Source organism: Mytilus californianus, unplaced genomic scaffold (genome assembly GCF_021869535.1).
Source record: "Mytilus californianus isolate M0D057914Y unplaced genomic scaffold, xbMytCali1.0.p SCAF_11, whole genome shotgun sequence".
In the NCBI taxonomy this organism is placed as follows: Eukaryota; Metazoa; Mollusca; class Bivalvia; order Mytilida; family Mytilidae; genus Mytilus; species Mytilus californianus.
The window spans coordinates 35,317,231-35,333,291 of NW_026262593.1; the positions used below are offsets into that span (position 1 = coordinate 35,317,231).

The 16,061-nt window shown below is 33.7% G+C and overlaps 1 protein-coding gene across 1 annotated transcript; it reads right to left on the minus strand.

Moving 5' to 3' along the window:
* Positions 1–2,501: 2,501 nt before the first annotated feature.
* On the minus strand, positions 2,502–13,791 carry LOC127719985 (potassium voltage-gated channel protein egl-36-like). Its single transcript, XM_052226365.1, has 2 exons — positions 12,993–13,791; positions 2,502–4,486 (listed from the first exon to the last, which is right to left on the minus strand). Exons 1-2 carry the CDS (start codon positions 13,461–13,463, stop codon positions 3,458–3,460), a joined length of 1,500 nt encoding a protein of 499 aa, XP_052082325.1. The 5' UTR covers positions 13,464–13,791; the 3' UTR covers positions 2,502–3,457.
* Between the last annotated feature and the right edge of the window lie 2,270 nt (positions 13,792–16,061).

Sequence of the window (16,061 nt, forward strand, 5' to 3'; positions counted from 1 at the left end):
ATAGTGTGTCCCGTTAGTCATTATAGTGGATACCTATAGTGTGCTCCGTTATAGATTATAGTGAATGTCTATATATAGTGTACCACGTTAGTCATTATAGGGGATACATATAGTGTGCCCCGTTTGTCATTATAGTGGATACCTATAGTGGGCCCCGCTAGCCGTTATAGTGGATACCTACAGTGTGCCCCGTTAGTCATTATAGTGGATACATATAGTGTGCTCCGTTAGAGATTATACTGGATACCTATAGTGGGCCCCCGCTAGCCATTATAGCGGATACCTAAAGTGTGCCCCGCTAGCCATTATAGAGGACACCTATAGTGTGCCCAGCTAGCCATTATAGTGGATACCTATAATGTGCCCCGTTTGTCATTATTGAGGATACCTATAGTGTGCCATGTTAGAGATTATAGATGATACCTATAGTGTACCCCGTTAGTCATTATAGTGGATACCTATAGTGTGTCCCGTTAGTCATTATAGTGGATACCTATAGTGTACCCCGTTAGTCATTATAGTGGATACCTATAGTGTACCCCGTTAGTCATTATAGTGGATACCTATAGTGTGTCCCGTTAGTCATTATAGTGGATACCTATAGTGTGTCCCGTTAGTCATTAAAGTGGATACCTATAGTGTATCCCGTTAGTCAATATAGTGGATACCTATAGTGTACCCCGTTAGTCATTATAGTGGATACCTATAGTGTGTCCCGTTAGTCATTATAGTGGATACCTATAGTGTGTCCCGTTAGTCATTATAGTGGATACCTATAGTGTACCCCGTTAGTCATTATAGTGGATACCTATAGTGTACCCCGTAAGTCATTATAGTGGATACCTATAGTGTGCTCCGTTATAGATTATAGTGGATGTCTATATATAGTGTACCCCGTTAGTCATTATGATGGATACATATAGTGTGCCCCGTTAGTCATTATAGTGGATACCAATAGTGTGCCCCCCGCTAGACATTATAGTGGATTCCTTTCGTTCGTCTCCCAAAGGGTGACTAGGGTATACAAATATGGTCTTCTAACCGTCAGTACAAAAGTGGGGCATCTGTTTGACTTTGCAGCATGTTTAAATACTCAGCCATGTCCGGTAGGAATAAGGACGTTAAAGAATCCTTGCAACAACTTTTTGAGGGTCCTTTGGTGACCAGTTGCAAGACTAAATATCTGTAGCTATTAAACACATCCTCATTTAATTTTCAACGGCTGTTCAAATTCGCCACCCTACATCCCGGTCGACCTACTTGCAAAAACTAGCTATTGTATTAATTGTAAAAAGTTTCTCAATATGAATATGTATGAAATAATTGATACTGGATATTTAGCAAGCAACAATAAATTATCACTCAATTTCGACCCCGCGAGCCTTTATAGTGGAAACCTATAGCGTACCCCGTTAGGCGTTGTAGTGGATACCTATAAACTACAGTGAGTCCTGCTAACCATAGTAGTGGAAACTTAAGTTTGTCTACAACCAGGCTGACTACAAATATGGTCCATTTCCTCTGGACTTCTTCCAACCGGCAGTATAAACCTTACCAAATTGGGAAATTCGTTTGGTTATGCAGGATGTATAAAGACGTAGCCACGGCGGCATTGGGACGTTAAAGAATACTTGCAAATACTCTTTGAACTTCGAAGGTCCGTTGGCGACCATTTGCAAGCTTACATTTTTTCAACTGTCTAGCATACTCTCATTCCTATGGTCCAAATTTCCTGCACTTTATCCCCTTCTGCCTACTTGCAGAAACTACCTATAGTGTAAATTATAAATACTAGTAGGTTCTCAATCTGAATATGCTTGAAATAATTGGCACTGGACGTTAAGCAAGCACCAATAAATTATCAATATAGTGTAGTTCGCCCATGCTAGCAATTAAACTGGAAACATATAGTTCGGCTCCCGCTAACCGACTTGTTTTTGTACTCATTTGAGACAGACATTTTGCCAAAAAGATACAAGATGGATAGATGTATTATTGACAACTATCTAATATGAGGGGCCTGATGGATTATTTTCGTTCTTCGTGATCGGCGCATTTTCGCTATCGTGATCCGTTTTTCTACAGATTTTTTTTTTTTTATATTTTCGTGATGCGTGATCATGGAAATTTATTTTCTGTGAATCGTGATTGACAAAAAAATCAACTCGTGAATCGGGATGTATGAAAACAACTTTAAGAATTTCATTGTTTTAAATTGTTTTTGAAAATAATAAGGTTACTTATTTTCTAGATATCGTAGTACAAAACACTCAGATAAGAGAATTTAAAAAGCAGGAAACACAGAAACAAATATCCATTCTTATAACGAAGTATCCATATATCTTTTAATAACAACAAATGAAAACTTATGGCGAGTAAATACCAACTGAAAAAGAATAAAAAAATTCTGAGGAACAAGAAAATATTTAGAAGTTTCTTATCAAAAAGAATTCGTTGTCTATTAGAATCAAATAATCATTTAAATAATTGGAAAACATTAGCATATTAGTATGGAATATATTAAAATTGATAGAAGACTAACTCTTCAATACAAGTCCACAAGCAAAGAAATAACAAACATTCTGTCTCCAAATTATGGTTGAGCAATTCATTTAAATGTTTCATTAATTTGGTATATCTAATTAACACATCCTTATCAAATGGTAAAACAATTTCATATTAAGCACTTAACAAATTTCCATTTTTCCGTAACAAATATAATACAATATACAGACACTCTTCCGTAACAAATACAATACGACATACAGACATCTTCCGTAACTAAAACGATACAATATACAGACACTATTCCGTAACAAATACAATACGATATACAGACACTCTTCCAAAACAATGACAATACAGTATACAGACACTCTTCTATAACAAATACAATACAACATACAGACACTCTTCCATAAATAAATACAAAATGATATACGGACACTCTTCCAAAACAAATACAATACAATATACAGATTCTTTTCTCTTAACAAATACAATACAATATACAGATTCTTTTCTCTTAACAAATACAATACAATATACAGATTCTTTTCTCTTAACAAATACAATACAATATACAGACAGACACTCTTCCAAAACAGACACTCTTCCAAAACAAATACAATACAACATACAAATACTATTCCAAAACAAATACAAAACGATATACAGACACTCTTCCAAAACAAATACAATAACAACATACATACACTCTTCCAAACTGCCACAACAATACAAAACAATATACAGACAATCTTCCAAAACAAATACAATACAATATACAGACTCATGACATGCCACAACTCATTTTCTTCTGAATTTCTCTATGTACATTTACAAAAATATGATATATATATATATATATTGCAATTATTAAAGCTTCATTACAATTATTTAATTGCATTTTAATTCGAATTAAAGTATCACTATGAAAGACGTTTAGAAAGAATATTCATGGACTTCCACTTGAATTATATACTTTCGGTCTAGTTTTCTTCGTTAGAAGTTGTATTTCGGTCCTATCTTTTCTTAAGACAAACTCCTGTTTTACCATGGTAGCGAGATCATTTCCTTGATTTCGCAACGGAATTCTTGCAAAACCGATGAATAATACGAAGTTTGACACCAAAACTGGAATGAGAACTGCCAGTACAAATACACCCGTTACTGCACATACACAACCTATCATTTTCCCAAGCAGGCTTTTTGGTACAGCATCACCATATCCAACTGTTGTCATGGTAATAACTGACCACCAGATGGCGTCCGGTATCGATTTGAATGCATCACGATCACTGTAAAATACAACAGCTGAAAAAATTAGTGCTGCAACAAACATTAGAAAAACCATCAGCACCATGTTTTTAAAGCTTGCTCTTACAGAATATATAAAGACCCGAAATCCTATAAAATTCCTGACCAATCGAAATAACCTGAAAACACGTGCTATTTGTATGCATTCAATAAAATCTAACGATGAATAAACTACGTACTTTTCTTTTGGAAATACATATTCGATCAAATTTATAATGCATTCTGAGGTTAAAGCTATTATGTCCACAATATTAAGAAAAGAAAAGAAAAATATTTTCTTATCAGGACAAAATATATATCTTATAACTAATTCTACAAGGAAAAATCCAACCGTGAAATAATCCATGATAGTCAGATAATTGAAACGAGTGTGAGTGTCTATGGTATCATCTGTATAGCTTTCAGTCTCATTGCTGCTATCAAACATTGAACTACTTGTATTATATGTGGTATTTTCATTTATTTTTCTAACTTTTGAAGTAACACTTTCGGACTCTTCATTCAGTTCTTTTTCACAATCCTGATGGCTTTTTGGCATTTGTGCACCATCACCAAGGAATTCTCTAATCTCCTCACAATCAAGTTTTCGTTGAAAATCCGGATGTGTGCTAGCAACTAGCACAAATATAGACATTAGGATGACTATGGCTGAAGATGCAACATAAATCTGTAAAAGAAGAGAAACGAGAATCATAGAAAATATTCAGAATAATAAGCAAAAGGATGTTAGCTAATTTCCAGCTGTGTCCATTTTTTATCACTGTGTATGTACACATCGTTTTTAAAAATTCAAGTCGCACAAATTTATAGATTGTTTGTTGAGCCTCAATCTCCAAGCCGTTCGGTATTGTTTTATTAATATGGAAAGGTATGAACATTAATAATCATAGTTTTTTTTATATGAATACCTAATAATAATAAGGAGATGTGGTATGATTGCCAATGAAACAACTATCCACCAAAGTCCGAATGAATTGGATGTAAGCAATTATAAGCAACCGTTGCCTTCAGCAATGAGAAAAACTCGTACCGTATAGTCGGCTATAAAAGGTCTAGACATGAAAAATATGAAACAACTAACGGCCTTATTTATAACAAAACAATTTACGAAAAACAAATATAACTGATATGAACCAACGACAACCACTGAACTACAGGCTCCTTACTTAGGACAGGCACATATATAGAATCTGGCGTGGTTAAACATGTTTGGTGGCACCCCCTTCCTTTTTTATCTGGCAGGGACAGTGGTGTAAAGGCACAACACAAGAACAAACTATGCAAAGCAATAAACTAACAAATATGAGAAACAGCAAAAACTACAACCACGTAATTACAGGCTCCTGACGTTGGACAGTCACATATAGAATGTAGTGGAGTTAAGCATGTTTGAAGGCGCAGATTCTCCCCTAACCTGGGACAGTGGTGTATTATTGCAACATAAGAACAAATCATAAAAATCGGGACTTTAAATATTCACACAATATTTTGTTATTACATGAATACTCTGTACACAAGTTTAGTTTTTTTTTATATGAATACCCTGTCGGGACCTTTAATGTTCACACAATTTTACTTTTTATTTACATGAATACCCTGTCGGGACCTTTAATATTTACACAATTTAATTTTTTATATATGAATACCCTTTCTGGACCTTTAACGTTCACACAATTTTAGTTTTTTTTATATGAATACCCTGTCGGGACCTTTAACGTTCACACAATTTTAGTTTTTTTTACATGCGCACATAGTTTTAGTTTTTTATTTATATGAATACCCTGTCGGGCATTTCACGTTCACACAATTTTAGTTTTTTATATAAATATCCTGTCGAAACTGTTGACGTTCGCATAATTTTAGTTCTTTACATGAATACCCTGTCAGAACTTTAACATTCACACAATTTAAGTTTCTCTTCGAAAATAATATCCGTTCACAAACCTCTTTCATCGTCGTAAATTTCTACAAGTATCTTGAGTATACAATAAGAGGTTTTAAATCAAGGATGTCTAACTTGCATCAAAAGAGCAGACAGAAATCATCTTCAAAATTACAACATATCGGTTTATTCCGATAAATAATTTATCGATTGAATGATTGTTGTTAGCTTTACATTAAGTTGCAATTATTTCATGCATATTCAGGATGATCTCGAGAAATGAAATAATTTCTCAAAATCAAATCAAAGTTTTTATTTCTTCTTCCTTTTTATTATGCTTTCTGCTTTATGGATTTCCGGACGTAAAATTATGTGCATGGGGGACTAATTTTCTGTTATAGTATTTCAGTTAAACAAGCTGTATAATCATCCCCAGCGACCTCTTTTTAATGGACCAATTACTACAATATGATAACCAATCGAAGGTTTATTCTGACATTAATATCTTCATAGTTTGTCTTATCATGAACATAGTAATGCATCTAAACCATCAATGTATCTTATTAAGTGATAAGCCAGGCAATAATAAATATCCAATATTCAATCAATGATATCGATGGTATCAAACCTAGTTCTGCTTGGTTAAGAAATTTGTGATGCATTATTGAGTGATGATAAATGAGTGGTTTCCTCTTTTAGTAAATGTTGTTGTCTGGAAAACAAAAAAAGTTGATAATGTTGTCTTTAGATCGATAACAATATAAATACACAATATTAGATCTTTAATGTTTTTAAATGAAATGACCGTAAAATAGAATACCATACACGATGCATTGCACAATAGATTAAGTAAGAGAAAAAGGAGAAATTACTATTTTCGCTTACAATCGGTGCAATTTGGGGAAACAATTAACTGTTTTGCCGATGATTTTGTTGTGTAAAGAAAACATGAAACAGTTAATCCCCCCCCCCCCCCCCCCAATTACACCCGATTGTAAGCTTGATTTTGCTCTTTTAGCTGCTCTTACATGACCGAGTACCAGAATGTCCTATCAAAGAGTAAGTAACCTGTCGAACAATTATATTCTCAAAAGTCGGTAATGTGAACAAAGTCTAGTAGATGGCATCTAGTCAAACATACGCACGAAATGCTGATACAAAATGATTACTAAGAGTTCATGCATTGTTAATTGTTTCAAATGGACTTTTTTGTTTGGATATACAGCTTAGTATGTTATAAATCAAATATGAGAATTTAAGTCAAATTGGTAATCATGGATGAAAACCTAATGCCCCTTAAAATTACGAGTATTTAATTTTGTTTGTTCTTACGCAATAAGTACATGAAGTAACGCGATGCATTTGCAGTGTATACTGTAATTTTCAGTTCTAGTTTCAGTGTTCAGCATTAAACCAATATGTTGTTTGTCAAAGCCCATGCTTTCCGTAAATTTTTAAACGGGATAATACAACAAATAATCGAATCAAATTGTTTATAATATACAACTATAAACTAATCTTTTATGTACCTGTTTAGATGATTGGTGCTTTAGCAAACGTCCACAGAGGAACGCGTTGTTATATCTCGTTCCTTTGTTATAGAGGATCACTACAGAAGTTAACAATTTTTAAGTAAATGATTGCTCATTGTTTCTGTAATGTCATATTCCTTTTGTATCCTCTGGGATTCAGAATCCTACTTGTAAAACATTAAATGCCTCGATTTCTACAGGTATAGAATTCTGATTTACGCTGGACATCTTAAAGAACAAGTAAGAATTACAGTATCGACTAGTACTGTATAAACTAGAAATCTGATTTACACCAGGAAAGTCCTTATCTTATTCTGACTTCTAATTTGTAATGTACATTTGTTGTATTGAAAATACATTCTGTGTCGTACCTCACATGCGATGTCACGTCGGTAAACGAGAATACATGAAAATGAGAGATTCAAATTATATTTACATAGACGTTAAAAAAAAGATTGTTGAATTTACATAGACGATTGTAACTGCCTTCTGTCGCAATTATGTTTCATGGTGATGTTGATTGCGTGTTCTTGCGTTAAATAATACCCTGGCTACAGTGCCATTACGCAAGAGTATGCAGCTATAAAAGGTCAACAAAATACATTCAACGTTTAATCGCTGCCCAATCAGTGATCTTTGTCTGTAGTTAATTATATATATATAAGTCTAAATTGATACAACGTTCAAACCTATGATTGTGTTAATTATATATATATATACAGCAGATGTCATCATAATTAACAAAAGCACATGGTGAAAAGATGAGGTTGTAATTTAGGGAAACGAGCAGATAAAATTCGATTAGGAACAGGGAGCAGATGTAAAACAATTTTCATCTTTATGAACAGAGATTTTGTTCTGGTTTATGTTAAATCCAAACTATATATAAATCCCGAAAAACTGCTGTCTGAAAGGATTGTTCCGAATATATATGGTTTAGGCATTTTACTTTGAGAAGGTTTTTAATGTTTTTAGTCGACTCATCAAAAGAATAAACACATTTTATTCGTTTTACTTTACTTTCTGACCTTTCCATTTTGTATTGACCTTACAATTAAACACAAAATTATATATGAAGTGTAAACACGTCACGCAAATGATACAAAAAGATGCATGTAAAAAAAAATATGCCACTTCTAACACCTTAAACATCACCTTAACAATTATACCACTTCTATAACAGTAAGCAGTCTATTGACAACTATATATGCCACTTCTGTAACCGTAAACAGCGACTTAACAATTATGTCACTTGTATCTCCGTAAACAGCGCATTGGCAACTATGACACTTCTGTAACCGTAAACAGCGGCTTAACAATTATACCACTTGTATCTCCGTAAACAGAGCATTGGCAACTATGCCACTTCTGTTACCATAAACAGCGCCTTAACATAAATGGCTTGCCGCTATTTTCTATAAAAGAATAAGGAGATATGGTAGGATTGTCAATGAGACAACACGCAGCAGAGTCCAAAACGTGGAACTATAAGTCATAGTACAGCCATCAAAAATGAGCAACGTTATAGTCAGCTATAAAATGTCCGACATGACAAAATGTTAACAATTCACCTGAGAAAACCAACGGCCTAATGTTTAACAAAACAATTAACAAAAACAAATATGACAGACAGCAACCAAAGGCAACCACTAATTTACAGGTTCCTGACTTAAGACAGGCATATAAATACTGTGGCACGGTTTAACATGTTTGTTAGCGCTCAACCCTCCCCTTTCCCGATAACCTGTGACAGTGGTGAAACGGTACAACATAAAAACGACTTTACTCAACAAATTAGCACGAGGCACAACAACAACGAAAATAAATACAAAAAAAAAGCACCGATTTAGGAGTATTCGTTAACTTATTACTATTATTTGTAGAACAAAATGTAATAATTAAACATATTAAATAGAATATTTTTATGGCCAAGAACCTGCAGTCTGCCTATTTATCACGTCTATGTTAATAACGATAGAAGTGCTTTTTATGCTATGGGATTTACGTGGTTTTTTTACGACTCGCTAGAACCATCGAAAGGAATATAATTATGACACTGATTGATTCGTTAATAGTCCGGGGCTCCTGAGTTCACCCCCTGTATTTTGTGGTGTTTGTGATGCTAAATCTTTAGGTTTTTGTGTAACGATTTGTCTGTTAGTATTTTTCTTAGTCCATTCTCTCTCTCTTATAAAAGCGTCCTTTTAATATAGCACTTAAGAAATTTTTACTGATGCCATTCTGTTATTATTAATATTATTTTATACAATTTGTTTTGTCAAGCATTTTAAAATTAATCACAACGTGACCATGACTGTCTAAATTCTTGTCTTGTTCTTATATTTTCCAGTGAAATTGTCGGACATTCAAAGACAAATTTATTAAATTTTTGTAGATATGGTGTTCTTCAAAGGAACTTTTAATATACGATGGAACATGGATCTTTGAAATACCTCGTTTTACCACCGGAACGGCAATAAACTGGCCTAATACATGTCTAAGATGAGGTTCCAAAATGCTAGAACAACCTGTTCAATGTGAAATATTTCAGTTTGAGGCACGTGTTTCCTTGAACAATCCGAATATTCATTCCTTATAATTAAGTATTGTAAATTTGTATATTTGTGCTGAACATTTATTATAATTGACTACATCCTCATTCTTTGGTCTCTGGTGGATAGCTATCTTATTTCAATCATACCACATCTCCGTATCTTTCATAAGATATCAAAGTTTTCATCCATTGCATGCTTGCGAATTCACATCTATCTTTGGGGGTAAAGTTTATTTATCACTTCTGATTCAATCAGCCATTTAAGGCTAGAACACTACTACGATTTCCTCTCTGTAATTTTTGTCTAGACAACACAGACTTCTGCAGATTACATTGTCAGTAAATAACAGATTTTCCTGCATGGTTACAATAGAAACAGACATAGCTGATAGAAAACTTATTTCTCGGAACAATAATAAACCAGATTATTTATACTTTCAATTTAGTTTTTTATAAGAAAATAGTTGCAGTTAATACATTTTCATTGCACTCCTGCAAAAAGAGGTTAACTGATTAAAGAACGTCTAAATCACAGACTATTTCACTCCTAAAGTAGAAAAATATGCTTCGGCAAGTATTTTTGGACAGACAAAAAAATCAGCTCTTAACTTATTATTTGTCGAAGTTCAGACATTTTCAACTTCAACATTAACTCGAACTTACAACTTTCCAAGTGTTGAAATTCTTACTTTAAGCTCGGTAGTTTAGTATTCAGTTAAACCATAGTATCAACACATATCTATTTAGTAGAAAAACAAAGGATTTTGGGTATCCATTTATGACACAAATCATTACATGCACAGCAAAAAAACACACAAAAAGCAAAGAAATAGCTCTTTTATTGCTGCTCTTCATCTCAAAATCACAGAGAGGCCTTCAACATGGGAAAAAAACAAAAAACTCTCACCTCACTGCAAGTTTAAGACGGCCCCTAGCACCGGTTTGAGCGGAATTCCTTGCAAAATGATTCGGGTAGGCTGTAAGAGGTAACACCACCAAATCGGGCCCGGTAAAAAAAAACTTTACATATTTAAAACAAAACAAGAATGTGTCCATAGTACACGGATGCCCCACTCGCACTATCATTTTCTATGTTCAGTGGACCGTGAACTTGGGACCAAAACTCTAATTTGGCATTAAAATTAGAAAAATCATATCATAGGGAACATGTGTACTAAGTTTCAAGTTGATTGGACTTCAACTTCATCAAAAACTACCTTGACCAAAAACTTTAACCTGAAAGAACAAAAACTTTAACCTGAAGCGGGACAGACGGACGGACGGACGAACGAACGAACGGACGCACAGACCGAAAAACATAATGGCCATAAATGGGGCATAAAAAGTTCCTTAGCATAGGTGTACATATCAAACTATGTAGAATATATTTTGGTCCGAGTTGTGCCGTTTTGTCCTGTGAGAATCATTTTTAAAAAACTAAAACTAACAAAATTTAATAGAAAACTTAATTTTTTTAAATTGTAGTCGATATTTCTCTAGACAGGTTAATTTAGGCGACAGTAGTTTACTGTACTGGTGTTCAAATCGCATAACTCGATTTAGAAGACAGACCAATGTATTAATGAAAATCTGAGGGAACCGCATGAACTCAAAAAGGAGCGAGGCATAAGACGGACAGATCCTTTTAAGCGACATTTAGTGTTAGAAAAAATAAGCTGATATAGTATCGGACATCATATCATTGATCCATTCATGTATTAACTCCCCATATAGGATTACCTTAACACTAAATGTATGCCTAGAACACAAACTAAATAAAGACTTGCTATAAATATCAGATGTATCGATTGTAGTAGAATTATTCTAGATTACACACTGGATTAACATTTCAATGCACAACTTGAATGTTGTGGGTTTACTTAATCTAAATTTTATCGAAATATGTTCATTAATTGAATCACATAAGCCATTCAAATCCTTCACATTATTTGAAACTAATATCAGGAAACGATGACGTTCATGATATGATTTTTAATCCATTGAGTAACGGATTACATTTACTAAACGATTTAGTGCTCGATAGCAGTCAACAAAAACGACATACGCTCAAAATAAATGTATAAAACATATTATGTTTTACAATTATGTGATTTCCCGTGATAAGAAATATAGTCTAGCTATTTTTAAAATTACTCAACAGATTGCAGATCAATTTGTTAATAGAATAAACTTAACCAAGTCAATCGGAACCATGTTTGAAATCTTTTCAATTTAGACTAAGTTGTATAGAAAAAAGAGGCCCGACCCAAAAAGGTTTGATTACCTAATTTGAAAGAGTCTCTTGACTTTTCCCATCAAGAAGTAAAATCCATGACGCAGAGGGGCGTCCGTTTGGATGTGTGGGATGTATAAATACTCAACCACGTCCGGTTAGAAGCGAGACGTTAAATCCGATGCCGCGTGAATGGAAAAGGCTACACTCACTGTACGTTATCAAAAACCTACCAACAGCTCGTTGAGAGTCCGTAGGTGACTTGTTACAGAGCACAATTTCCACCACTATCCAACTTAACCTCAATTTCCAGTTGCTGTCTAAATAATAGAAACTAGTTTACAGGTCAGATACATATAGCCCGTTATCGTCTCCGTGCAGGGTTCACATTAATATAGAAATACACGTAGGTGATGGACAATAACCTACATATCTTACCAGTAGACAAGATCCTATGGTCGAAACAACCCTAACGACAATATATAACCTGCCTTTTGGATTTATCGTTAACTAGTTTTCTTCCTAAATAAACACGAATCATTTGCAACTGGGCGTTAATCAAACAATAATCAATCAATGTTTAAATAAATAGTGTCCTTGCACGTTAAATAGCATTTGTTTGAAAATATGTAAAATAGTTCAGTTTTACAGTTCCTATTTTCTGGCGTATACAATTTCGGAACAGTACCAGTACGGCGTGAATAATGTTGAGCAAAAAGTGCGATCTTAAATTGAAAACAAGTTTGTTGAATGAAAATTATCTCTGCAAAACTGTAGAAAGATTGTAGTATAGTAGTACTTATAAGGTATTTTAGCTTTTTTCAGGAAATTACTTAACTAACAACGACAACACTGTTATAGATAACCGAAGCACCCCTCAGAAACAAAAAAATAATTAAATGTGTAATTGTATTATATCTAAAAAAAACTCAAACATTATCCCTACGAGAATAAGCACACATTATACTGTACCTTGGCTAAAGCAGATGACATTGGGTCATCTAGCACTCGCCAAACTTTTCTTCTTGTATGTTCCCATTTGCTATTCGATGGACGAAGAACATTTCCAGACCTGCCGGCTTTTGTTTCTTCGAGTTCAAAAGTTTTTAGTAAAGCTTGATCCTCAAAAAATGACACATACTTCATATAACAACATCGCGACATTTTACGGTCATCAATTTGCCAAAATTTCAATTCCCTGCAGAAAACAGACGGACAGACCGACGATGGCATATGTAATTCCCCATTTGTATAAAACCAAACGATTGCTGTAAAACTTTCTGCATGTCTTTCAAGATAATATTCCTCACATGACTCTTTTTCGTCCATTAAAAATCGTTGGTTAGAAACACAATTTTCAAAACAATGTGACGGCAGACGACAGAAGGTTTTTTTGTGCAGACGAAATATCGTTCCACTAACATTGAGTATAACGTAATCCATGTTATCACAGCAGACGATGAATTTAATGTAAAACAAGAGAAAATCCAGTTTGAAAATAAAAATCGATGCTAGAAAACATTAACCGTGTAGGCGAACTATTAATTCTGATGCTGTTATAAATTTCTATGAAATATTAAGATTACTCTTGTTATATCTGTTGACATTCTTCGTTAGTACACATGTTTTATATGAACACTTTGGATGATCAAAATATCACAATAAATCAATTTTCAAATTTGCTGTGCAGTATTGATGCATTCTTCCTGTAACAGATATCACAATAAGTAAATCACGATCCCATTAGTACGTCTGCAAATGGTTATTCTGATAAAATATACCAACTCTATTACAGTTTATGTTAACATATTGTCTATCATGAAGTTCATCACAGCAGCACCGGAAGAACATTATTGACATCCGCATTCTCCCGAAACAAAGGTACATCCCAATGCATATACTAATTCCATAAAGATTGATATTTTTATCAATGATCGCTGAGAAGATTGACAATGATATTATATTGTGAGATCGATAGGGCAGTTCCAATCCATCGAAGATTAGACCACTAAGTATTATCAACGGTAAAAGTTAGTAACACATGGCTGTGCAAATAAAATGAATTATTGTCAGTTACAGTGATACTAGGATATATTTCTAATGCAACCTTAAAACAAACAGAAGATTGAACTCATGAATAAAGATAGATTCTGAGAGACAACATACATTCATATAAAGCTTTAATTTAACAACTCAGGCTGTCAACGAACTGTATTTAACTGAACTATTTTTACGGCAAAAATATATTCATTCCACTATTAATTGTTATATTCCACACTCAAATAACAACGGAGGAATTATATATATATATATATATAATGCTTAACAGTTTGAAAAATCCAAGCACAAACTCGTATACTGTATTAGTTGTCCCAGGCTATGGATCAGTGTTCATGTCTATTCAGATATTTGATATTGATTAGTTGATTGATTGTTGGTGTTTAACAACAATTTCAGCACTTTTTTGTCTATTATTGAAGGCTGTAAATAAAAACTATTGGTAACTGTACGGCCTTCAATAGTGATCAAACCCATCCCGTACAGTCAGCCATAAAAGACCCCGACTTGATTGATTGATTGATGTTTTCTTAAAGTCCGATAGCAAGTATTTCATGCATGTTCTGGACGATAAAAAATTAACAATACATACAATAGGTAGGTCCTGGAATTGAGGTCGACCGGGGACTGGAAAATAAGGGTAAAATGGATAATGACAGACATTTAGCATTGCAACAGCCCCCCCCCCCCCTACAGATCCCTCAGATAGTTGTTGCAATTGTTCTTAACGTGGTACTCTCTCTCTCTACACGAGGAATCGGATTAAACGTCTCCATTCTGACAGGATGTGGCTGTGAATTTATACATCCCGCACAACCAAACGGAAGCCCCACTTTAGCAAGGGTTTTACAGCCAGTCGAAAGAAAACCAAGCGCAACCACATTTCTATATGCTCTGACATGACAAAATCTGACACAATTCAAGCGGAAAAAAACCCCACTGAATGACATACAAATACCAACGACAACTACTGAAATACTGGATACCGCATATTTGCTTCTAGTTGTTTTGGGGGTTTAATTTTACAATAACGTCTCTAAATGTCCTAAATATATTCATATTAATAATAACTATATTATCTATATACTGATTATATGATATATACTGCCTTTTCAAAAAATAACTCCGATTATAAATATGTGTATGTGGGACGTAAATCAGAAGACAATCTAACAACAAAAAGCAATAGAGACCAACAAAATAGCGAAACACCAGATGTGGCCAACAACAGTGAACGTAACACCCCTTATACAAAAAGTAGAAAACAACCGATAATTTGTTTTTTTAAATCTTGATCTACACCGTTATTGCTTTCTATATTACATGAATGTAATGGCGTCTTCTTAAACATTATTTGTAACATGTGGTTGGTTATTTATGCTGATTGTAATTCGCTATTTAAGCTTTTAAACTGCTTGCTGTTCGAATTGAAATTGGCTAGTCAAATGTAGAAAGGATGCAATTTAAAGTGAACAAGTCGTTTTTACTAATCGTATACTTAAGCGATGAGGGGGTTATAAGGATCCTATACAAACCATTAGGCAAATTGATAATTTGAAGTAATCTATATTCTCTCCATCACGGATATTAATTTCAGACAAATTTCATAAAGTAGATGGGACTATAATACACAAGTTTAATTCCCCCGATGTCCTTGCTATTTGTGGTTTCCAACGCAATTAAAATTGGTTGCATGGTTGCGTAAATGCATTCTGAAATGATAACAACGAATTTAGGAATATTTAGATGATAAAGCACATTACAAAATACTATTTAAATGGAAATTTGGTAATTAAACGATAAAAAATTTAATTATAATTTTAAAATGCATTCTGAAATGATAACATCGACTTTAGGAATATTAAGATGATAAAGCACATTACAAAATACTATTTAAATGGAAATTTGGTAATTAAACGATAAAAAATTTAATTGTAATTTTAAAAAAGTACAACAATAAAATTGAATTGTTAAAAAAAGACA

Bases quoted from the DNA above. Each gene is read 5' to 3' on its own strand.
- LOC127719985 (XM_052226365.1), bottom strand. From the start codon at position 13,463: ATGGATTACGTTATACTCAATGTTAGTGGAACGATATTTCGTCTGCAC. The intron at 4,487-12,992 runs GTACAGTATAAT...CTTCTTTTACAG, and splicing joins TGTCATCTGCTTTAGCCAAG to ATTTATGTTGCATCTTCAGC.